The sequence below is a fragment of the Trachemys scripta genome, chromosome 5, assembly GCF_013100865.1.
Source record: "Trachemys scripta elegans isolate TJP31775 chromosome 5, CAS_Tse_1.0, whole genome shotgun sequence".
Lineage (NCBI taxonomy): Eukaryota > Metazoa > Chordata > Testudines > Emydidae > Trachemys > Trachemys scripta.
The window spans coordinates 8163507-8189475 of record NC_048302.1 but is presented as its reverse complement, the minus strand read 5'-3'; the positions used below and the strand labels follow the sequence as shown (position 1 = coordinate 8189475).

Below are 25969 nucleotides of genomic sequence, written 5' to 3'. Positions count from 1 at the left end.
ATCAGCTACCAACAGTAATACTTTAATCTCAGGCCAGACTGTTATTAATGTAATGATGGACCAAGCCACTCAGCAGGGGATAAGAGAGAAGCCAATGGTGGGTTATTCTGTGTTTCAGCATTCAGCGTATCCAGAGCATCGATTTAGATTCTCTAAGGAAATGAATCCCATAAAGGATAGTAATGTAGAAAACAGCCACAGAGGTAGCCAGTCAGATTCCCGAACCAGTAAAGGGAGTCAGATGTAAAGCTTTTTGAAATGGGGAGGGGGGGGGAATCAAGGAATTGCAAGTCAGGTTCCTGAAGAATGGCAAAGTAGAGGAAGGGAGTGGGGAACAAGGAAGGCCCAGGAGTTAGGATGGTAGCTGGGACTTAGAAGACAGGTTCAGTTATCTCCTCTGCCACAAACTTCCATGTAACCTTGGCCAAGTCTCTTAGACTCTCTGTCCCTCAGTTCCCCATCTGTACAACAGAGATAATAGCACTGCCCTACTTCACAGGGTATTGAGGATAAATATATTAAAAATTGTGAGGAGCTCAGATATTACAGTGATGGGGACCAGATAAGCACTTTTGCTAGATAGATGGCCAGTTCAATGTAAGATTTCTACTATTTTCCCCTTAAGGTAGGATGTTATCCTCCTGGACTTGATGAGTTTGCAGGGGGATGAAATTTCAAAGGCCTTAGTGAATTTAACCCTGCAACTGACAGCACGCAGGCACTGTCACCTGCTGCACCATTGAAGTCAATGGGGCTCCATATGCGCACAGCAATTCACCCGCATAATTGCAGGATTGAGGGATGGGTTTATTGTATATTTGCAATATTTTGACACTGGGACCTTCCTATTATTTTCCAATCTGGCCAATGTCACCCTTATTTTAAAACCTGATAAGAATCTCAAATACAGTGTGTGGGTCCTGTTGTCCCAGATTTTCTTTCTTAATCTAGATGTCCAAATACTTTTCAAGGTCGTAGCTTCACTCTTGAAACCTCTTGTCACATGATCAAACTGAGTTTGACATGGAAAGGCGCTAAGTAATAAATAATAGATGATTGCTCTGTGCAATGGGCTCTTTGTCTCTGGAAGTCTTTGGATGCAGAGAAAGCCTTTGATAGTGTGGAGTGGGAATCTTTCTTCTTTTTCTTTTTTCTTTCTGAGCCTGTTGCTTTAATTTATGGCATGATTTTAAATATGTATTCTAGGTCTTGTCTCTATTTCCAGAACTTCAGTGCTCTCTGACAAAGTATTCCCTAACTATTTCACCCAGGGAGGGGGCAAAAGTCAGGGTGTTGCTTTATCTGCAGCTGTCGAATCTCTCACTGAATGACAGTCTAGTTCTGTCCCTAGAACTGGGGGATGTGTGAGGAAAGTTGCCTTTTACTTAGGTTGAAAGCTGTTTGGGGGCAGGGATCATATTTCTTCTGTGTTTGTGCCTAGCACAATGGGATCCTCATCTATGATTGGGGATTGTAGGCACTACTGCAGTCCAAATATTCAATAATAATATATGCAGACATATTTTGTTGTTTAACCAAACATCTCTGGGGTGACTGAATTTTATTGGATATTTTAGTTCTTTCTCTGGGTTTTCCTAGAATTTCCCTCCCCCCCGTCCCAGTCATTTTGACTCTTCCCCCACAAGGGAAAAGGGGGCTAAAATGGGAAATAAAATAGTACTGGTGGTACTTTTATCAGCTCTCCCCACAGCTCAAGGTTCACCCACTCAAGATGCCAGAGTAAGATGCCATTCACAGCAGCTTGCGGAGCGGTTCAGAGTGTGGCGACGTGTGCTGTACTCAGAGAGGAAGTGCGTGTTCATGGCTACACTCCTTCCAGGGTGCTCCTCACGCTGCAGCAGGCCATGTCTGCTGATTGGCGGGTGGCCCTGTAGGCTCTGTGTCCCCTTTTAGGCTGATTTGTGCCCCTGAGGGAACTAGAAGGAAATGCAGTTTGGTTTGGCCCCTGAGCAAGGAAAGTGAGGTTCCTTGTACCTTCCTTATCTCTTGTGCACCGGGTACAATCTGGCCCTTACTTTAGCAGTGTCTATGGCTGGCGTCTCTGTAGAGACAGAGAGAGTTGTGTTCAGCATTCTCCATGGATCGTACCTCCAGAGCCTGGATTCTCTCCAAGCCCTAGGGTATAGAAAGGAATTATTTTGCTCTCTGTGCACCTCCTGTAATGTCTAACAGTGAGACCAGCAAGTTCCCGCAATGGGAATGAGTTCCCTGCTTTAGCTGAGTTTAGCTGAAAGTATTCTGCTGCATCCAGGACTTCCTGATATTCACTTCAACGTGGATGATGGTGTGTCCACAGCACTGGATTGGACATAAGCAGAGAGTGATCGAAGAACATGGTGATTGTGACTCATGCTGGGAAACCATCCAAAAGTATCTTTATTTTTTTTTAAATTATAAAATAGAGACTCGATTTAGGAAACGAGCATTTCTTGTCTGCCCTTTGGGTTCAGAGTAAATGCCTTACAGAGCGCGCGTCAGCTAGAAAGCTCCTGAAAGGAGAAGTACAGTATGTGCACCTGGCACCTCCTTTATTCCTCCTCTGAGTGCAGAAATGCTCAGTGCACCCATGTAGCCGTCCTCCTGGCTAAGCATAATGTCATTGCTGTTCCATCGGGAGGGGGTGTTTGTGAAGGTAACTGTCCGGATCGCCAGCTCATGTAAAGCAGAGTAACTCTGCCAATTGAAGCCAATGGAGCTGCGCAGACAATCTGGCTCAGGGGATCATTATTATAGTTATCACAAAGTCTGATTTATTTCCCCGCCTCTCTCCCTTCTTAGGCTGACCCAGTTGGACACAAGAATGAAGCTTCTGGAACCATGGAAGTTAGCCCTTATTGTTCTGGCCGTCGTGTTCTTTATGGCACTAGTCATCGGTCTGCTTGTATATTTTTTGCTCTTTGGTAAGTGCGACAGTCTTGCTATCATGGGTGAATTGTACGTGCTGGGAGTTTACTGTTGTGATCTTTATGTGATGTACAAAGGATGGAATTCACCCCAGGGCGTGAGTCTACTTAGGACCTTTTAGTCCCATGTTAAGGGTGTAATTAACAGTTTCCTAAAAACACCTCTTAAAAACCAGCCATTTGTCTCTAGCAGGGATTTAAAGTTTCTGTCCATTCTATTTCTGTCTCCTGTGCTGGGGTCCAGGTAGAGCGGTCGATGGACAGTTATCACAGTAAGTCCGAGATCTACTAGCATCCAGCCACTGGAGGATTATGTTCCCGTTTAGTGCTTTATGTAATGATGTCCCTGGCTGGGTTGTCTTCAATGACTGAACCTAGGATGTCTGGATCCAAAAGCACAAGCCCCTACTGCTTCAGCTAAAGAAGCCACTCTTAGTTGAAAGGAGATTGCAAATTCATAAACTTCGTACATGGTCCATCCTGTAGAGGGCGGCGGATAGAGCTGGCTGTGAAAGCCTCAAGTCATTCTGTACCTCTGGTTCTGTGATGCACGGTGCCTTCTGCTGTCTCTGCTTCAGAGTTGTAAATAAATGTAGGCTCGGATGCAATATCCTGGGTTTAATCCTCCACTTTACCCCTGTGTGGCCTAATCCTTGCGCAGGGAAGTCCCAGGTGGTGTAGCCAGCACTGTGCTGTCTGTACTGCTCCCTCTTGGGGATAGGGACATGCCAGGGCAGGGCATGGAGCAGAGGGGAAGGCTTGTGCTGGGATGGAACGGGCATGTGGCTGGTGTGCCCTGCACGCTGCCAATCCCTGGCTGGCAGAGTGGTCCCTAAGGGCTCTATTGCAGCTGGCCTACCTTAGAGCATCTTAAAGGCTCCTTCAGGTTAACACTGAAGACAAAAGTGAGCCTCTGGCTGCCCAAGGATCAGAGGAGCTGAAGGTGGCTTAGAGCCACCTTTGCCCACAGCACTGAGCAGAGCTCAGCTGCAGATCTAGTCCATGTAACGCCATTGACACGGAATAAGCGAGATTAGAACCAGAAACCCAGATTCCTGTTTTGGGAGCCATGACATCTGCTCCCGAGTTCTGCCACACTACCCATCTCCAAATGGTAACCTAGGCATTGACCTCTCCTTCTCTCTCCCTCTCTAGATCAGGATATGTACTTTTACAATGGGACCTTTAAAATCACTAATGTCCAGTACAACCGTGAGTTTGACAAGCACACCTCAAAAGAGTTCAGAGACCTGAGCACAAGCATCGAGATGCTGGTAAATCAGAACTTTTCTTTCTCCCCCCAAGGGTGTCCCTGAAAGTCCTGGGCTACATGACTGGAAACCAGAATGAGATGCTTTCTAAAACCCACTTCATCAGATGCATGGAGTGAAAAATACAGTAAGCAGTATATATATGAAAAGATGGCAGTTGCCTTACCAAGTGGGGGGTCATTAGCACTACAAAAGTAATCAACTGTTGAGAATAGGTCACTTCCACCTTAATTGAATTGGCCTCATTAGCACTGATCCCCACTTGGTAAGGCAACTCCCATCTTTTCATATATATATACCACTTACTGTATTTTCCACTCCATGCATCTGATGAAGTGGGTTTTAGCCCACAAAAGCTTATGCCCAAATACATTTGTTAGTCTCTAAGGTGCCACAAGGACTCCTCGTTGTTTTTGCTGATACAGACTAACACAGCTACCACTCTGAAAGCAGGCTAAAATAAACCAATAGAAAGGACTGCATTCTATCTGTCTGAGGCCTTTCTCTGGCCCCATCTCAGTAGTATTTAAGCGCCTCACGATCTTTAATGTGTGTATTCTCACAACAGCTACTACCGCTTCATTTACAGCAAGTCTGGGACATGCTGGAACAGCACTTTGGGAACTGAGGGCTTGATCCAAAGCCCATTGAAATCGATGTGACACTTTCCACTGGCTTCACTGAGTTTTGGCTCAAGCCCGACGCTGGTGCTGTGTGAATGCTTAGACAGTGCAGTCCCGATCAGTGTCTCACTATTGAGTCTCAGAGCCAGAAGCCAGGGAGGCTAGCGCCAATTAGCCAAACACAGCACAGGCTGCAGTTCTCCGCAGCTGCGGAGGTGGGCACACGGCTGAGAATATGGGAACAGAAGCAACAAGTGGAAGCTCTCCTGTTGAGCAGAAATCCCATAATTCATAGCTCAGGGCAGCTGTCCCCTAACTCACTAACACGCTTGGGCGGGGGACCCTAATTGATGGGAGCAAGGCATTCGCGCTCCCTTGTACTCTGTGATGTGTTAGTACAAGGTCAAACTGAGTACAGTGAACGGCTTCAACCCTATGAATGGGCCATGACTGCGCCATGCCAGTTGGATGGTTCTTTGAAATCAAGACCTGGGTTGGATGAAGGACATTCATCTATGGGCTTTGAGAGAGTTAGGAGCCTGACCACTGTAGTCATGTATTCTGGATGCTCTCCAAACAGAATGCATTAGCTGAGAGTGTGCTGCTGTTACACCCGATTCTGTTGTTTCACAAACATTTTCTATCCTTTCAACAGGTGACCAATACATTTCGAGCCTCCATTTTAAATAAGAAGTACATCAGGTCCCATGTCGTCAAGCTGAGGTATGTAAAATGAAATGCCGCTTTCTTCCTTAGCAGGTCTGTTTCCTGCTTGAGGTTAGCTCGGATGAACCTTTCTCCCAGTCTGGGGCGGCCAGGCAGCATGAGGGCAGGGGGAACGCACGCTGTCGCCATCAACCAGGACTTTTCAGAATCAAGATGCCGGCCCGGAGGCCATTCCACCTGCAGGGCTTGTAGTTGCTGGGGGGATGGCTGCCCCTTGCCCGTTCTGCAGTCACTTACACCCGTGCAAAATGCTGCCTTGCTGAGCTGGTATAAGTGTCTGCACAGGGTGCAGGGCCGGGGGAGTCAGAGGAAGGCCCAGTGCCTCTGTCTTTCCCACAACAGTGTCTTTGTGGTCATTGACCCCCCAAGAAGCCAAAATTGAGCACTTAAGGTATCCGCTTGACCCAAGAGGAGCAGAGAGCTCTAGTGGGACCTGACCCAGTTCAAGGTCTCCAGATTGCTCTGCAAAGTGGCCCAGAGTAACAGGATGTTTCTCATCTCCATGTCCCCGGAGTGGATTCAATGAACCTTATACCAGATGCTCATAAGTGGAGTGGTGCATGCAATGTGATAGAGCAGTGCAAAAATAAGAAAAGCCCATGCAGTTTTGAATAACCTACCCAGAGGCAGCATCATGGGATAGGCAGGCTGCAGACTACGGCTGCTCTGTAGCACGGACTACACTATGCGGTGCTGGTGTGAATGCCGGGGGAATAGCGAGTCCCAGTCCAGGAGCTTCAGGTTCGGTGCTGAGCTAGAGAAGTGGTAAAGTTGCTGGAGGGGGATTGGCTTTCAAGGAGAGAAGGAAATAGTTAAATACATGGAAACAACAAGGAGTCTGGTGGCCCCTTCACTCAGTGACGACGAAAGGCTGGGACCATATCCAGGGCACGATCACTAAAGAAGGAGAGGAACCACTGAGTGCGGTGGAGCAGCGGGTGAAATTAGGAAAGGGTGAATTTAGGCTGCAAGGGAGGTGGTGGACGCTCCATCCTTCAACACACTTAATTCAGGTGCCTAAATGAGAGCTGTTGTCGCAGTAACCAGAAGAGCTTCATGCCCATGGTTCCAGTGGCCATATGTCCTCTTGTGACCATGATCCACATGGTCGTGCACTGAGCTCACCCTCACCACCATCGTCAGGCTGGAGTTGGGACGTTGCTCTCCTTAACATCATCCTTTGCCCTCGGCTTTTCCTTTGCTCTCGGCGAGATTCCCACTGACCTCCCCAATCACTCTGACAGGATGAGCTCTGTCAAAATCCCCTGCTAGCTGCTTAGATCCTTCCCATCCCCTGTCTTCTATTGTGTATCAGTCCCCAGGTAAGGCCCAGAGGACCTAATGAAAACTAAAGCCATGTAGAAAGAGAGGACAAGTAGCAAACACGCTCACTCACCTCTGTCTTTAATGTCATGTTGGTTTGCAGCCCCGATGCCAGCGGAGTGGTGGTAGAGCTTGTGCTGATGTTTGAATTCGCCTCAAACGATAACAGAGCGGCTCTCTCAGAAAGAATCAAGAGCATTTTGCTTAGGCGGTTGCAGACAAACACAGGGCACTTGGAAATTGACCCCTCAACTTTTAAATTCTCAGGCAAGTCTCTTGAGCTTTCCCTTTTCTCCTTGATTTTGCTGCTCAGGCCTCCCTTTCCTCCGTGCAATGTGATTTGTTTTATAGCGCTGAAGTGAGTCCCTGCTGTTTCCTTCTTCCCTCTTCCCAAAACAGCCCTGCCACCCTCATCAGTTGACACCTTGGAAGGGTACTATAAAGCTAGAACAAGGATACAAACGTGGGCCAGATCCCCAGCTGATGCAAATTTACCTAGTGCCACTGAAGTCAGTGGGCCAGATTCTGAGCAGACATAAATCAGTGTGACCCCATTGAAGTAAGTTGGTCTACACTGTGTGACAGACCCAGACCAGTGGGGTACCGGAGTCTGGTGGAGGGCAAATATACTGGTCACTGGATGAGTAGTTTTCTGTTCCCTGAGTGACCAGAGCAGGGGCTGCACTAGAGTAATCAGGAACCTGCTAGAACCAGTTAAGGCAGGCAGGCTAATTAGGACACCTGGAGCCAATTAAGAAGAAGCTGCTAGAATCAATTAAGGCAGGCTAATCAGGGCACCTGGCTTTTAAAAAGGAGCTCACTTCAGTTTGTGGTGCGAGTGTGAGGAGCTGGAAGCAAGAGGTGCAAGGAGCTGAGAGGGTGTGCTGCTGGAGGACTGAGGAGCACAAGTGTTATCAGACACCAGGAGGAAGGTCCTGTGGTGAGAATAAGGAAGGTGTTTGGAGGAGGCCATGGGGAAGTAGCCCAAGGAGTTGTAGCTGTTACAGGAGGCACTATAGACAGCTGCAGTCCACAAGGCCCTAGGCTGGAACCCGGAGCAGAGGGCGGGCCCGGGTTCCCCCCAACCTCCCAATTGACCTGGACTGTGGGTTCTTCCAGAGGAGAAGGTCTCTGGACTGTTTCCCAACCCACATGGTGAATCTCTGAGGAAAGAAAATCCGCCGATAAGCGCAGGACCCACCAAGATAGAGGAGGAACTTTGTCACAACTGATTTACACCAGCAAAAGCTCTGTCTCCAGGTTCCTTTGTTTTCAGAGCATTTTGCTTCTGCTTTCAAATTTTCTAAACCAATGGTGCGAAGAGCGTTCCTGTTGGTTCACCTTATGTCTCCTGCTTTGCAGCCTCCCTTCTGGACTTGTTTCTCCCCACAGTTAGCCCCAGAATCCAACTCCATATTGAATGAAGATGGCTTTTGTGTCCTCCTGTCTTCTCCCTTCCCAGTCTGCCACAGAGAAAAATTAATTTTGGTGTGGACACAAATGAATAAAAGGTCACTTCTCCACTCTGTGGTCAGGTGCCCAAATATAAAGCCGTCACACTATTAAAAATATGCAAAACTGGCAGCATTCCACAAAAAGGCCCCTGTTTTTCTGTCCTCACTGTTATCGTACGACAGAACTGGGCAAGAAACTTTTCTCATCTCATGAATATTTTTGAGAGTTCAAAACATTTTCCTATCTTGAATCAGGATGAAGAATCAATCTCAGATTTTTGCAAACAAATGAAAAGGGTTGGATTTGGGTCAGTTGAAATATTTGGTTTCAGTTTTGAGCTCCCGCCCTCCCCTTTCTTTTAGTCTAATTAGTTTACTTTTGGAAACACTTATTCTGAACCTGAAAACCAGAATTTTTTCATTTTAGAAAATGTTGAAACAAACCTTTGGACAATTTTGAAACTTTTTTCAAAAAATGTTCACGTTGGGAGAGTTGCCAGAACTGCCCCTGTTCCACAAAGTTTTGTTTTTGACCAACTGGCATTTTTCGTCTATAAATATTTCATCAAAAAATTCCCCGCCTGCTTTATTGACAGTCCCCTACTCAATGAGTTTTGTAGCCTAGCTCTTGCTCTCAAGAGACGGTAATATTCCCCAGTGGATGTCGGATTCATCGCTTAGCATTAGACGGCAGCAAATGATGCAGTTGAACCATTCTGCGCATCAGCCTGGTGCAGAGTCATTTTGTACTCTCTAAGGAGATTCCGTTATTTTAGGGAAAAACTGTAAAATAGGATTAATCGGCAAAGTGGTTTTTAAAATACTTTGCAGGATATATTCTTAAGGCAGATATATATTGTAAAACAAGTTTTTCCATTGGTTTTAGAAGTAATGGGGTTATAATTTTGACAGATCAAATGTTACAGATCTGTCACTATAAGGATCTCTGTTTCCCACTCTTCTTGCTCCCTCTCTTGTGTTGCTGTAGACCAGTGGTTCCCAAACTTTAACAACCTGTGAACCCCTTTCACTAAAATGTCAAGTCTTGCGAACCCCCTCCTAAAAATGAATATTTCTAGGGATTTTCTCCTTTACCTGAGTATAAATTATAAAAGCCGTGATCTTGGAAATATAAAATTTGTTTTTATGACATGCTCATTACATAATATTTATTATTAATTATTAGTTATAATTACAGTATTATTACATTATGAAAACGGCAACACTCTTCCAAGATCTCACTTTCGTAGCTTGTATCACTTTGAAGAAGCCTGTTATAAGCCAAGGCGCCTATGTTTCATCAAGGCGTATCAGATGTGAAACAGCAGGAAGGTATTTAAGAAGCCAACTCAAAGAGTTCCTCCTACACAAGCATTCAGGTCTTGAGCAGTCCAGACAAACAATGCACATTACAACAAAGCTTAAAATTGTTCATAATAATTTTAAAAACAATACTAGCTGCCTATTTAATTTTAAAAATAGCAAAAAATATCCACCTCCCTTTCCATTTCTTATAAAGAGTCTTGAAGTTTAAATCTCCTCAGTGTGATAGCAATGCTTGCTTTGATCTGCTTAGCTCTTGGAAATCCAGCGGCTCCGGGCTGCTGGCCCCGGGCTGCCCAGGGTCCCTAGGGACGGCTCTGTCCACCATTAGAGAATTTTTTCCCGAGAACCCCCTGTAACATTTCGCAAACCCCCAGGGGTTCACGAACCCCAGTTTGGGAACCACTGCTGTAGACTGAGGCACTTCCATGCAATACATTAGGCTCTTGTCTTGGTGTGTGACTCGGGTTGAACTTTATTTATTCTCTCTTCCTTTGGGGAAGGAACTGCCCCCTGTTCAGGGTGAATACTTGGGTGGAAAGAAGAGGTAAATACCTGTGCCATCATGAACTGCTGCCATTCCATGTACTCCCAGCCCCATGCATGGAGCCACCCAACCCCTCCATCCTGTGATAATGCACTACACATCTAAGCATGTCTCCCGGGAACAGGAATCCAGGGTTTTAGAAGAACACTTGAATCCCTAATGGGCTGGAGACACCTACCCCACTTCATCACCACACTATTTTAGACTATCCCTTGTAGATAGGTACAGGCCATATGGGTATGTGGAAGCATCAGGAGTAACCATGACCGTGCAGGAGCACTGGGTCAGACTCCATGCTTGCTGGATCTGGGGTCTTCCCAGGCCGAGATGACAGCCAGCCGCCGTTCTGTTGTAATGGATGGAATGTCTCCAAGGAATGGAGTTAACATGGTTTCATCATGGCCCTCCTTGGAAGAGAAGAAGCTTTTGCGTGTGGAGCAGAGAAGCTGGTGCCTTTCACCAGCATGTGAGATTTGCCCCCCAATGAGTTGGAGTGTAGTTCTCCATCTCCCATATGGGCATTTGATTGCTTACAGTGAGAATTATGCTCCTTTTATACTGAGCAGGTGAGGTGTTGGCAAAGGTGCTTAAATAACTAATTGTGCTGATACATTGCATGCAACCAGATAGTTTTTTTTTTTTAATGATCCAATTACAGGCAATGGTTACTTTTTAAATTGGAACTCTGAGACATAATTTGATCAGCTTTATAGCTGTGAAGTACAGTGGCTATCTTTCAGTTGCTTTTCTTGGTTATCCTGGCCTCAACATAAGCAACGATGTCAGGATAATTACGCTAGCCATATTGTGTAACTTGTAGGAACACAGGAATTGCTGCATTGGATCAGGTCAGGGGTCCATCTAGCCCAGTATCGTATTTCCAACAGTGTCTAATACCAGGTGCTCCAGAGGAAGAATGACTGTAACAGAGCATTATGGAATAATCTGCCTTTATGGGAAATTTCCCCTTATGCCAGGCAGTTAGTCGTTAGTTAATCCCTTGAATCAGAGGAGATTATGTCCGTTATATATCTTTCCTATCTAATAAACCCTGTGCATGTTCTCGTTATCCATATAAATGGCTCTAACCCCCTTAGGAATCCTGCTAAACTCCTGGATTCAGTGGTATCATGTGGCAATGAGTTCCATAGATTAATTGTGCATTATTTGTGTGTGTGTGTGTGTGTGGTGGCGGAACCCTTGTATCAGTTTTAAATTTGCCACCTGTAATGTAATTGATTGCCCTGTTGCTCTAGTATTATGAGGGAGAGCAAATAACGGTGTCCATTCATTAGATTGTCACGTAAAATTTCTGTATGAAAGAACAGTAGCTGATTACAACTTGGATCCAGCAAATGGTGATGTCCGTGACTTCCAGCCTTATCTTGTCTAAACTAATTCATTTAGGGTTTTATACCATGCACATCCTCACAGCATGTTAGCAGTTGGTTGCATTTACAGGGTTACTTTAGACCAGCACTTACAGACACGCCATCCAAGACCGGTCTTGAAGCCAAGTGACTCTCTGAGGGCTCGTACTTGGGGGACCCCACAGTAGCCCAATCGAGTCCCAGATAGACTTACTAACTGCGAAATCGCCCCAAATAGTAAGGCATGCTCATCTGTCTCCTCTTACAATACCCCCGGCACCACCCCAAAACAATCATCACTTATGTCCCACAAGGACGTTAAGGAAATCCACCCTGACCAACTGAGACAGGAAGTGTGAGCTGTTCTGACTGTCTGCTGTGTGTTTCATTTCAGGGATGAAGAAGGAAAATGGAGAAAACCTTTTCAACAACTGTAAGTACAAGCAGTTTATTAATGGTCCTTGGGGGACATGCCACTGTGGGGTTCCAGGCTTTCTGGGTTTCAGTGACTTCTACATGAGGTGCGCTCAGTCTACAAGCAGAAAGGTGATTCTTCTGACTGACCGTGCTATAAAATCTGCAGGTCAGCCTGGCACGCAGAAAGGGGATTACGCAGCTGAAATGCAGGTAACAATTCTGTTGAGGGTGCATGAGGCAGATGAGAAATCTGCTCACTTTCTTGTAGCTGGGTTGGCGCTGCAGGGCTCATAGGACTAGGTGCTTGGACAGTGGGGTGATGTGGGGGCCATATACGTACCTAGGCATTGTCTACATGGGGACTTATCCCCTGTGGCTGAAACGGAGGTGATGTGTATTGTTTAGGAAGAAGTAGGGACAAGCTTCCTCCCCCCCGCTGGTGACTAGCTTGCATCTCCGGGTGGCCGTGGGCTCCAGATAGGTCTCTCTAAGAGGGGGGGAGGTGACTTTAGTGCTGATGAAAGAGAGCAAGTGTCCTGCTTCTTGCCTCTTGGACACGTGGAAGAGTCAGGAAGCCTTCTCGGTCCTTGCTGCTCCTCCCAGCTGCCCCTGTTGCTCTTTCTCCTGGTCGTTTAGAAGTGCTAGGGGGTGGCCTTCCTGCCAGAGTACTGGTTAGCTCCTTTCCTCTTCTCCTGGGCCTTAGAGAGGGTGCTGGAGAGATGGCCCTTTGCTCCTCCCAACCGCTGACTGTAGGGCTTCCCCAGCATCCACTCAACGGGCCGACCCCATGCTTAACGTTAAGTGTGAGAGTAAGTCTATAGGTCTTTTCCTTAATCTCTCTGGATCTCGATTTCCTGCAGAAAGTGTCTAATAATAATAATACCGCTTGTCTCCCAGTCTGTGTCTACCTTGTCGATTTAGACCCTAAGGTCTGTGAGGCGGGAACTCTATCTGTGTTTATATAGGGCCTAACACAATGGGGCCCTGATCTCTGCTGGCCCCTCTAAACAGAAGCCAAAATTATTCCCTAGCATATATTTTCAGTGCCTCCCAGCCCTAGGTCTGTAGTGTTTAAAAACAGGATCCAAGCACGTTCTAGCCATTAATAATCACATGAGGGACAGGGAGATTGATTTTCTTCTGGTGACAGATGTAACTGATATTATTTGTACCTGGTGACTCAAGAAGTGAAAGATTTATTTGCAGGAATCCCTAGTAGGCAATGTACATTGCATGAGCAGGGCCTGGTCTAAAACTCACTGAAGTCAACGGAAAGACTTCCACTGACTTTTCATCAAGCCCATAGTCTTTGGGCTTGATTGTCTTTTAGCCATATTATTATTCAGCATTATAGTTAGACTATTGGTGCATCTATTTGGAAATGACACAGTAGTTAGGTGGGATGTTGCAATTTCAGTAACTATGGTTGAAGTAGTTCCCAGCTGTTCACGATTCATGGACTTGACTGTGTCACTTTTTTTGCAGTTTTATACCAGTTTTTATTCTCCATTGTGCATTGTTACTAGCTCAGGGACTCTGCAGTAATGGAAAGGAATGGACGTACCTGTCCTACAGGTTTTCAGGACACAGTGTCTGCAGACAGATCCCATTCGCAGCACCGTGTCTCATGTACGTGCTGGGATGCAGGTCCTGGTCCTGAGCTGTCCTTAAGCTAGCTAACCGATATGGTATGTACGAGCTGTGATGGGTTGTAACTCCCCACCCATCCCACTGACAGGTGGGAGAGTCCCTCGCTCTGCTGCTTTGATTGCTTGATTCATCCCTCCTCCCTGCTGCTGCCTGGGGAAACATTCCTCTGTGCTGGAAGCCTGCCACTCAACTTGTTGTTTGGGGGGGGAAAGGTATTTTCGTTTTGCTCGTACACATATGTGGAGGTGTAGGCCACCTGCTGGTGAGGTGCCACCATGAACACTGAGTTGCAGAAATGACACCCACAGTCATACCTGAGAGGCATGGACCTACCTGCTTGCCCACAGGAATCTCTCTTTTGCAGAGGTTAGCCTTTGGAGAACATGCCTCTCCCCGGCTATCTCGCTGCCCTACTGTGCTGCTGTGTGTGACCAAGGCGAGAGCTTTCAAGGTGGCTATCCTGCCACTGCTGGAAGGAGGTGGAATGGAGGAGTCCCTTATTGCTCCAGCTGCTGGTTCCCGTCCAACTCCGGTCGTGAAGGAGCTCCACTGAGTAGCTACAACTGGCTGCAGTAGATGCACGTCCACTTTGCTCCCCACAACAATTCTGCCTTGTTTAGTGGTTTGACAATAGGCACCAGGTGTGTCAGTCCACCAAATGGGCATTCCCAGCCCTTGGGACTTGCATGCTAGTGAGACTGATGACAGCAGCACCCCAGAGGTACTGAGAATGTTCAGCTCCTCGCTGCTGTATCCTTGGAGTCTTGGCGTCCGCCCGGCTGTGTATGGCTCTGTGCGGCATGGACAGGTTTTATATTCTGACTTCGAGAGCGGTTCCATGTAGAGCTGAGTGAGAAACGGTTTTCCCATCCCATGAAAATGGTGTGGGGTTTCCTGTTCTGCATTGGGATGAAACCAAGGCCTCTTGAACCTTTTCAGAAACAAAGGAGCGGGGCGGCCCCCCAGGAGAGCCCACAGCCTGGTGGTCCAGGCACTCACTTGGGATGTGGGTTCAAGACCCTGATCTATATCTGGCAGAGCACAGGCTAGAACATGAGTCACCCACATCCCAGCTGACTGCCCTAACCGGGGGCGCCAGAGTGGGGCGGCCAGGGGGCCATGGCCCGATCACTTTTAAAAGTGAGAGGACATAGTCCTCCCATTTTTTACCGGTCGTAAGGGTGAGCAATGGGTGGGAGGAGGCAGAGAGGAATGAGTGGGGGGTGGGGCAGCGTAGGGGCAGAGCCTTGGGGGAAGGGGCAGTGTGGGCGCGGGGCCTCGGGGAAGGAGCAGGGCAGGGCCACAGTTTGGATGCCAGTGCCCCCACATACACACTTTTAGGGAGCTTCTGCCATTCCTGGCTCCAAACACCACGTCTCTGGCTATTCTGGGGTGGTGATGGGGTTCATGTCTCACACTCACCCATAGAAATTTCATCCTGGACCTGAGACGACATCCTGAGGAACGTTCTGGTTTTGACAAATCCGCATTTTCCAAAGGAAAAGAAGTTTCACTGAAAAATCCCCGGCCAGCTCTAGTTCCAAATGCAGACTGGACTGCACCTCTCCTGAGCAGATACAGCTGCCTCCAAAAGGACCAGACAGCTCTGAGATTTGTTCACTAATGTCATCATGGATGGAGGGAGAGCCTGGAGTCCCTGCTGGTCTCCTCCCTGTAGGAGGAGTTGCCCACAGTTCTGAGTCCCAGGTGGATGCTGATAAGAGCTCTGCTCCCAATGAGAGCTGCCGGGTACTAAGTACTTCTACCGATCCAGCCATGAGTGTCTGTATATACACTGCTTGCTGGCTCTACGCTGCTCACGCTGGCACATCCCAAGGTGTCAGCTAGATCTTATGCATTGGGCCCAAGGCTTTGAAGTCTTGCTTGCTGCCGTGCATACCCTGTTGGTGCTTGACACAGCTCCTCCCTGGTTGTGTAATTACTGCCAGCAAAGCGCTGAGCATCCCACTTCTCACCAGCCTCCAGAAGCAACTGACTGAAGCCTCCGATTGCGCCAGACCCATTCCTGCTCACAGTGGTCGACGGGCACCCCCCAGCGACAGCAGGGGACAGCGGTAGGCTTCCATGTCTCCTTTCAGCCAGAGCTCTCTGGTCTTTGTGCTCACCCTGGACTGACAATGCATCGTCCTGATGCTAGTGCCGCGTAAACGCTCAGTCAAGCCTGGTGCTGTGACTCCGAGGACAGAGTGACCAACCTCGGCCCCAGCCGCCCCAGTTCAGCCTGGGCTGGCAGCTTTTCCATAACCGGTGTTGATGCGTGCTCTGGCTATGTCAGTGCTCCGCCCCGGGCATTGACCGCAGCATACCGTACCTGACTGAGGTCTGGGGGACCATGTGGAAGATGATGTTCAGGGGGGATACTTAGATATTGAGGATGTGGGACCAAATATAGCTTCACTGGAGAGGAAGAGAAAGCCAATGACCATCTCCCAGGCCTTTACACAGGTCACAGAGACAAGGCTGAGGTCATAGCTTTTATTTGGGGATCACCCAGACCCCTGTTGTTGTGTGTATTGCAGCAGTGGCTAAAGGCTCTAGCTGAGATCAGGGACTCACTGTGTGGGGCGCTGTACAAGCACAGCATAAGAGACAGGTCTTTGTCCCAAAGAGCTTATGATCGCCACAAGGAGAGAGAGGAAACAGGAAAGTGACTTAGGTCATACAATAGGTAAGTGGCAGAGATGGGACTAGAACCCAGGTCACCTGAATGCTTGTCTAGTTCAGTGCCCCATTCTTTGGACCCCGGTGCCTCTCGGCAAGGCAGACCTATTGTGGTACTTGGAGATGGGGGGTTCAGGTCTGAACCACTGGCTGATGGAGCTGTGGCACCATCCTCATACTGTACTGAGACTGTTGCTGAGGTAGTGGAAGGTGTCTCTGCCTAGGGTTGCCTCTGGCTACACAATATGGTGTAAGAGCCTTCTGTTGCCTCAGTACAGGCAGAAGTTTAAAGGGACAATGCCTGTGAGCAATGGCTTATTCTGGGGCCTGACTTCATTCCCACTGAGCAGTATGTGACTCTGCAGTTGGCATAGAGTTCACTAGTGAAACACACGCAGAGTTAGCCAGTTCTTCAGGAGTACAGAAGGCCGAGTCAGGCACTTCGACGTAATCTTTACATCAGTTATTCAGGACTCCCGATAGGTTTTAAACCCAAAGAATATTAAGCATCTAATTTACGTTGCTGTTTGCATTTTGCTAAGCTTAGGCAATGAAGATAGACTAGTCAGTTTCACTCTTTTTTTTAGAATTGGGTTCTAGTCAATTCCACCATCTGGCTATCCTGCACTACCACAACCCTGCAGTATTGAGGTTGCAGACACTGCAAAAGAACTCTTATTAAACTATTTCCATTTAAAAAACCATAATGGAAACATTCCTGTTCATTTTACAAAGGCGTGCTCTTATAACACCTGAATTTTAAGCTAAACGTGACCTGACCAGAGCTGGGCAAAAGTTTTTTGACTGATAGATTTTTTTGATCAAAAAGTGCCTTTTTTTTTTTTTTTCTTCCTGTGCTCCCAAATTATTTGTGAATTTGGGTCAACAAATAGTTGTGGCTGAGAAAACAATGGAAAAAATTCAAAGCAATGTTTCATTTCAGAATGTTGTTTTGTTCTGACTTTTCATCTTGAAATGGCATTTCAAATTCAAATTTGGGCAATTAAGAAAATATTCAAAGAGGGTGAACTCCTGTGCACAGGATCTGTGCTGCGGCCTAGCTTTTAAATAGCCCTTGGGAGGAAACCTGTCCGTGTGCCAGACCCACATGGGTTGGCCACATGGCCTCAACACCTCAAAGACTGAACTCTGGGCTCCACCCTCTGCCTCACACCGAGAGCTCTGCCTAGCAAGAAAGCCTCTTAGCTCCTCTTTACTTATGCAAGTATATGGGTTGGTATTGTTGGTGGATTTATTGTTTTAATATTAAAGGGCGAGAATATGGCGAGGAAGAGAAGCTGTATATCATACGCAGATACATGAAAATGTCGCAGTCTCAGTTTGACAGTCTGGAAGATAATCAGAGAAAGACTTTTTTGGAACGGCAGCTATGGATAAGAGAGAACTATGAGGTCTACAAGCAAGAACCAGAGGACGAGCTAAAGAAGATGGCCATGGACCCTCGATGGAAAGATACAGGCGGTGGATGAGGAATGAAGGACCTGGAAGATTAACGTTTATTGATGACTGAAGGCTGCTGAACAACGTACAGTACTGATAAACCTGACTTGCAAAAACATTTCGTAACTAAATTTTCAGAGTTTTATCTGCTGGGCCTCGGCAGTGATCTAAAACTCAGGAATAATTTCGTCAGGCAGAAAATTAGTACAAGTTTACCATTTTTATAAATAAAAGTGAATCTGTTAAACCGAAGAAGAAAAAAAAAAAAAGACCAGCTGAGATAGACACCTGGGCTGAGACTTTCACGCTCTTCAGGGACCAGTGCACTTCAGCAAACATTTGCAGTGACCCCAGGCAGCCTTTTCAAAACCGAGTAGGATTTATTAGTCACCTGGAACACAGCAGTGGGAAGTCCTTAGGTTAGCACGGAGAAATAGACACGGTCCATTTTGGCCAAGCCAGCTTTCCACCCAGCAAAGCTGCCAAGGAGTCCTCCTGGCTTGCCATCTCTCTCTGTCAGTCCCGAGTGAGAGCTGCCAACCCTTATCTCAGCTCCCTGACGCTTTTCTGTCCAGGGTCCAGTTCCTGCAGGCCAATGCTGAGTTCACACGTTCCCCCTGCCAGGTATCTGCCCTTGGATAAGTGTCAATTGCTCAGTTCTTGGGGCTTCTGTTATCTTTGCGGACCCACCATTGATATGGATCGGTTTCAGCCAGTCCTTTACTGACCCACTCATTCCACCCCAGACTGTTACATGACACAACACTTTGTCTCCTGCTTTGCCCCAAGAGCACTCTTGTGTAGCCATTCGGTAGCAATGCAAAGTACAGAGAGAAACTGAGGCATGCATAGGAATCATAAAGATATTTCAGAAAATTCCCACTTTTGTCAGACCCCTTCCCCCCCCCCCAAAAAAACCAAAACCAACAACAACAACAAAACAAAACACCAAGCTGCTTAAATTGAAACAAAAAAACTAAAAAAAAAAAAAAAGTTTTGAATCGACCAAAACATTTCAGATCTGTTATCAATTTAAACATGTCTTTTGAGTTGACGGAAAATTTTGAACAAAATTTGGTTTTCTTTCTCATCGACGTGGATATTTTAGTTCAGTCCCCAAACCTAAAAATCGATTATTTGCTCAGTTCTAGACCCAACACAATCTGTTGTACAAAATATACTTTAATAGCTCTCTACGAAAATCCATATTTATTACATCCTCCAGACAAATGCTGACTTTACAGGTAATGGCAATAATAGATGGAGTTTAGCTTAGTCCTACCTGCAATTGTGTTTTACTTCTGGGTTATGATTTAGATATGTTTTTACTATTCTTTAAGAGATCTTCTCATTATTTATAATAATAACTGTTTTTCTTTATGCAGCTAGATGGAAGGATTAATATGTTTAGATACAAGGGGTGGTTATTTAAATGGCATAATTATAAATAATATATTTTGGTTCATTCTTATTTTAAGACTGTCTGGTCTTTGTTATCATTCTACTTGGCTTTATATGTCTTCTGTGTGCCTAATTTTGTGTGTGTGTGAAGTCTCACCTTGTGTGACTATGGTTGAACATCAATGCAGCTGTGGTGTCACATCTGTTTATCTGAATGCTGTTTATTTGATGACAGCCATGTTCTAACAAAATGCAAGCAGCCATTTGTGTTCAGCATGCTGGGAACATACACCAAACAAAAGCTTCTCTTTCTTTCCTGGGAAGCAGTCCAGCTAAGTCGGTCCTTTCTTTGATAGGTTGTGGGATACAAGGAAGTAAATCACCTTCTTACATGGACAGAATAACTGGAGGCGTGTCTGCCCAGGATGGCGAGTGGCCATGGCAAGCTAGTCTTCAGCTGAACGGTATCCATCGCTGCGGCGCAACGCTGATCAGTGACACATGGCTTGTCACTGCAGCTCACTGCTTTAGAGGGTAAGATCCCAGCTTGGGGAGAGGATGCTGTAAAAGACTGTGTGCCCGTACAGACACCAACCTGGAATTCTGTGACCTTTGGAACCAAAACAGAACCCCTAAATGTATTTGGGTTCTGATCCTCCAGTTTGGCTGAGCTGTACTTGGGGAGAGACTGAGAGGTGGTGGAAGTCAAAGATGGCTGTACTCTACCTTTCAATTCCGCCCAACCCTCGGGCTGCTGGGTGTCAGTTCAGCCACCAGTGCAAGTTAGAGCAACCTTGGGGCTGTTCTAACTTATATCAGCTGGCAACATCCCTCAGGGGATTGCTGGAGCACAGCAATGTTCTGGCCATGCTCTGTGCTTCCCAACACATGTAGCCCGGCATTTGGGTGCCTAACTGGGAGCTGAGCTCTTTGAAAAATTGTCTGTGCATGCCTGTGATCTAATCTGGTATCTCTTTCAGACAACTGAATCCCCTTAGGTGGACGGCTAGCTTTGGGACTGTTCTAAGACCTCCGAAAAGCAGAAGATCTGTCCGCAACATAATCATTCATGAAAAATACACTAATACCATTCCAAACCACGATTTTGACATCGCTGTTGTGCAGCTCTCCTCCCCCGTGGAATTTACCAGCGACATACGCGTGGTCTGTCTCCCCGAAGAATTTTACGTCTTCCCACATGACACTACCTGCTTCGTCACGGGATGGGGCGCTTTACAGAATCAAGGTGAGTGTCTCCTCAAAGAGCCCTCCCATGACGTTACATATTTAGTTCATTTTCAGTTCGTTATGCAATTGAACGTAGTTTCTTGTCTGATTAGTCTGGGGGCTAATTAGTCATAGGCACAGCTTACCAAAGGAAGTGGGACATTCATTCTGACACACAGGTTCTAAATCGGGATTGGCTATCTTTCTAAATGAGACGTCCCAGCTCGACCCAGCAGCTGCTGGGTTCGCTTATGTAGTAGCGAAGAATAATTCCTTCCACTGCACGAGTCACTGGGTGAAGTTTTACAGGAGGTCAGGCCAGATGATCAGAACGGTCCCTTCCGACCTTCAAATCTATTACCAGGCTGAGCATCTGCGTGTTCTATACAGGTTGGCTCAGTTCATTGTATTCGGCATTTTCTGGCTTTCCATTGGTGGTCTGGGACATGGCAGAGCTGCAAGCCACTAGTGCCAGGATGAGAAAAGTCACTCGTTGCTGTTTCTGCCATTACCAAGGCTAAGCAGATTTTGTTCAGGCATTCAGTCACCAGTTTCCTTTCTGTACCATTGCCTTTGTTTTTACATCTGGCATCAGCTTGGTGTAATCTAGCTTCCAGAACCTTTAAACTTGCCCTAGAAGTTCTCTTCACCTAACTGCTATTTGGTCCTAATTCAGGTGCCAATGTAGCAAAGCACATGAGCACATGCTTCACTTTAAGACACCAATGGGACTTAAAGATAAATGTGCTTAAGAGCATTGTTGAATTGGAGCCTATACCTATATTAGACTCTCGCTGTGATCATGGATTGTCCAAAGCCATATTCTGATTGGGGCTTTCTGATCTCTCAGACGTATTAACTTCCCACAGTGCACACTGGGACCTCGGCACCAGAAATCCCTGTGCTCATTATGTTAGAGGAGTGAGGTCAAAAAATGAATGGGGTGGGGGACTTGGATTAAGGCACCCTTTGGGGGGACGGAGTCTGAAAGGCAGCTGGGTTTGGAGCAAGTGAGAGGCTGAAGGAGGATAAACTGTTCTCTTCCCATAGTGTCAATCTGGCCACTTCCTTTAGGTGCTGAAATGGAAGCTGAGTGTTCGTGATGGTCTGGTTCCTCCTGCTCCTCCCAGGCCTTGTAAATTCTAAATCCTCTCTTTCCCTTTTAGGTCCAAGCATTAATAATCTTCGGCGAGGGGAAGTGAAGATCATAGGCACGGACATTTGCAATAGAGCAGAAGTGTACAATGGGGCCATCAAGCCTGGGATGGTGTGTGCTGGATACTTGGAGGGGAAAATAGATGCCTGCCAGGTAGGTCTAATCGCAATGCCAAGAACTGATCAGCGTGAGAACTGCTGACAGATACTTCCCTGCACCTGGTGATCTCTGACCATACACATTTTAACAGGCTACACCTGCGTCCGGCTCAGGGTTCTGATTTACACAGCCTCGAGCTCTAGTGGGAACTGGGGAGGGAAGGGGTAATCTATTACGATCCATAACTTCCGAGCAGATTAGTTATGTCTGCGCCAAAGAGACCCATGGTAGCAGATTGCTATTTTTGGAGATTGTAAAAATCCAGGGATGACTCTAAGAAAGAAATAGGAGACTATAAGGGGGTGGGGCAGGGGATGTGCGCAAGAGGGGACAAGTTGGGGCACGCCCCCCCACATCCCCCATAATCACTGGGGGCATAGAACTTCTCCAGCCCCGGGGCCGCGGAGGCAGGGAAGATCGAGCTCCGGCCAGGGCTAGGGCAGGATGGAGGGAGGGAAGATCAGGCTGGGGGGGACAGCGAACTTCTGTGCCCCCCCAAAAGGGATCAAATTTAAATTCCTGCCCATGCCCCTGGGGTGGGGGTTTGCAATAGTGAACATGGGGCATGTACCCTGAACAACTGCAATGACAGAACTGATTTTCGGATGGTATAAAATAGCATAATTCCATTGACTTCAGCAGTCCCAGGCTGATTTACAGCAGGTGAGGCTTTCCGTGTGTGTGTGTGTGTGTGTGTGTGTGGGAGAGAGAGTATATACATGAGGGTGTGGTATAGTATAAAGGTTTCACCAACTTATGTTTGAGGTGGACACACAATGACGTTGACCATCTTCTCAATAAACGCAGTGAAGGTTGATTTCTACTGAGGCTGTTTAATGCCTTTCTCACAATCGACAACGGAGTCCCTGTTGTCCGGTGGGACTCAGGAACATTGCGGATCATCGTCCCCTGCACGTTCCAGTTTGCAGTGCAGTGCACTCTGGGCTGGCTGCAGCCCTGGCACGCAGCTTAGAGCGGGATTTTCAAACGCATTTAGTGTTGGCGTAGCTCTGCGCCCCTGGAGTCAATGAGAATATTCCCACTGGCTCCAGCAGGAGCAGAGCTAGGCCAGGGCTGAGTGCATTTGAAAATCCCACCCTCCGTTTTTAGTACTGGGCTGACTGGTTCCAGTTAAGATCGGGGCCCCATTTTGCCAGGCACTAGAGAAACACCTGTAACGATATGGGCCAAACCATAAAGAGCTTGCGATCTAAAACCCGTACTTTAAGTTTGTAATTACACCTCTACCTCGATATAACGTGACCCGATATAATACGAATTCGGATATAAAGCGGTGCTCCGGGGGGTGGGGAGGGGAGCGGGGCTGCACACTCCGGTAGATCAAAGCAAGTTCGATATAACATGGTTTCATCTATAACGCGGTAAGATTTTTTGGCTCCCGAGGACAGCGTTATATCGAGGTAGAGGTGTACATGAATAAATACCGACGTTCACTAGCTGACCCTGGGGCTAGCCCATGATATAAGGTTGGCTGATCTGACCACTATTATATTGGGAACCAATTAATTAATTCCTGTCCCCCCACAGGTGATCAATTTGGAGTGTGGGAGTAGTTTACCTTTATTAAAGCATGTATGGCAACAGATGTTATTGCTGGGTATAGAATTCCCCAGTCCTTTGATAATTCCAGCTACAGTATTTGACCTTCTGCAGCAGTGAATTTCCTCAGGCTAGCTGACTGGTTTGAGATGACTTAGTTCATTTATCCTAAATGAATTCACTTTGGATAATGATAATTACAAAAATATTTACCTTGTTTAATCATCAAAGGGCTTGTAAACATTCATTGAATCATCACAGTGCTCCTGTAGGCAAGGTTCGTATGAATTATTGCACCTGTTTTACAGATGGGGAAACTAATGAGGAGTGAATGGGCCATAAGGTCAGGATTTTCAAACCTCGGTGCCTATGTTTAGGTCCCTAAAGCCTTATTTAGACACCTAAGTAATTGGTTTGATGTTCAAAAGTGCTGAGTACCTAACAGCCCCTACTGAAGTCAAGAGGAGCTGCTGCGTGCTAGGAACGTCTGAAAATCACACCACCTATTTAACTACTTCAGTAAGGATACAGGAGAATTGAGGCTGCAAGTTTTGAAAATATTGGCCCTAAATCTGTATTTAGGCATCTAAGTAAAAGTCGATGGATTCACAGAGAGCACGAGACCATCTGGTTTGCTACATTAAGGAGCTCTGGGAGCTTAGCACTTCTGAAACATGGGTCTCTTTCATTTCAGTGCCTAATGTAGGAGACTAACTCTGTGTTGCTAGATTTGAAAATGTTGGTCTGTTTCAAAGCTGGGATTTTAACGGACTCCTAAAAGGCACGTGTTAGTGGCTAGGAATCGGGTAATATCCCTTAAAATAGTTTGTGAGCCCTCTAGTGGTGGCCACTGTATTACATGAATTAGAAGCCACAGAGCCCGACCAGAGCAGTCGTGTGTATAGGTAGCCAAGGCTTGCACATTGTGTGTAGGGTGACCAGACAGCAAGTGTGAAAAATCGGGACGGGGGTGGGGGGTAGTAGGAGCCTATATAAGAAAAAGACCCCAAAATTGGGACTGTCCCTATAAAATCGGGACATCTGGTCATCCTAATTCAATATACATAATTATTCGGGCCCCAGCATGCCTGTGTAGCTTCTTCATTTATTGTTGTGTAAAGATAAAATCACACAACACTATTAGAGTAAGTCTCCCGCCAGAGGACGGAAGAATATAGAGCTCCTCTGCCCACCTTGCATATATTGAGAGGGCAAGATTCAGCTTCTATCAGCGAAGTTGGTAGAAAAGGTCCTTCTGGAATACCAGAAATAACTTACCCACCACCCAGTAGCCTGTGATCTTATTCTCAAGTGTGATGTTACTTACGTAGTAAACGAATTTGAACAATTAGCTTTAATATTTGCTTTAATATTGAAATAAATCCCCCTGCTTTGCTCTCAATTCCTGCCTGCTGAATTCCACCTTTCTCTCCCCTGTAGGGTGACTCTGGTGGCCCCCTGGTCACTGAAGATCGTAGAGGAATCTGGTACCTTGTTGGAATAGTGAGCTGGGGAGACGAATGTGCTAAACCAAATAAACCGGGCGTCTACACTCGAGTGACTTACTATCGGGATTGGATTGCCGCAAAAACTGGCATCTGAAGGAGTCACAAGTGGGTTAAACTGCACAGGCTGGGTATACAAGCCAGGAACTTCAAAACACTCTTTACCAGTCTATGCTCTGTTTACTGTCCAAAGCAAGTGCCGGCTTAGCTTGTGGGGATATTCCTACCGCTCAGGGACTCGTCTCTGCACTGAATTGCTCTGGCCTGTCAGAGGAGAGGAACAGACTCATTCTAACTCGCACAAGGAGCACAAACTACTGACCGATTTACCACTTAGGAAAGTGCATCTATTGCTTCCAGGAAAGGCAGGTTATTCTGCATCCTCAGCCCAGGACTGAGAATAACCCTGCTTTCCACCCTCTGTGCTACTCACTTCCCGCTGGGATCAGATGTCTTGGCCACCGTGTTCCAGGCTGAGCAGAACGTCCCCCTGGTTGGAGCTCATCCACGCAAATCGTCAGTCACCTGGACAGGCTGAATTGAGTCACAGCATTTCCCTCCAGTTGCCGAGTGCCTGGCCTCCTGCATTACCCCACCACAGCGGTGGAAATCAACCAAAGTTTACTCCATGGCAGCACAGGGCATTAGCAGTAGGCCATGGCACTTGACTTTAAACTGTACCATCACTACTGGCATCAGAACCATGTTAGAACCAAAGGCAGGTAGCATTGTCTTCTCCTGCAGCACGACATGGGGCCGTGTCACTGAGCACTTTCTACTGGCGGTACTCAACGGATGGCAGTACTCAACGGATGGCCCAGGGAGGCCACTTGTGAACTGGGTCACGCCACACACAGAAATCCTTGGCCAGTGTGTAATTAACATTTAGAGCTACCCTCCAGCAATGAGAAACCCCAAAAGAGAGGAACACCCACCTCCAATGTGGCTGAACTTCCTGGGGGAGGAGCTTTGATCCAGGAGACCACGCTTACTGATCATGTACATTGCAGTAGTGCCTAAGACCCAACCAAGAATAGAAGACAGTCTCTGCCCCAAAGTGTTCACAGTCTAAATAACCTCTTAGTCTCTCCTCCCTCCCTCCCCTCAGGAAGCAAAGTAGAGTCTGTATCCCTTTGCTGGGCACCAATCGGGATACAGGCCAGTCCTTCCACTCCTCATTCCAAATAGCC

General features: G+C 46.9%; 1 protein-coding gene across 1 annotated transcript; it reads left to right on the top strand.

The window, feature by feature from the left end:
- The first annotated feature begins 2810 nt into the window (after positions 1-2810).
- Positions 2811-24876, top strand: LOC117878152 (transmembrane protease serine 11C-like). Its single transcript, XM_034772146.1, has 9 exons — positions 2811-2921; positions 4080-4198; positions 5474-5541; positions 6971-7134; positions 11956-11994; positions 19529-19706; positions 20153-20418; positions 21566-21708; positions 24715-24876. Exons 1-9 carry the CDS (start codon positions 2822-2824, stop codon positions 24874-24876), a joined length of 1239 nt encoding a protein of 412 aa, XP_034628037.1. The 5' UTR covers positions 2811-2821.
- Positions 24877-25969: the final 1093 nt, after the last annotated feature.

Coding starts and splice junctions, on each gene's coding strand:
- LOC117878152 (XM_034772146.1), top strand. CDS start 2,822: ATGAAGCTTCTGGAACCATGGAAGTTAGCCCTTATTGTTCTGGCCGTC. Junction 2,922..4,079: donor TGTATATTTTTTGCTCTTTG/GTAAGTGCGACA, acceptor CTCCCTCTCTAG/ATCAGGATATGTACTTTTAC. Junction 11,995..19,528: donor AGAAAACCTTTTCAACAACT/GTAAGTACAAGC, acceptor TTTCTTTGATAG/GTTGTGGGATACAAGGAAGT.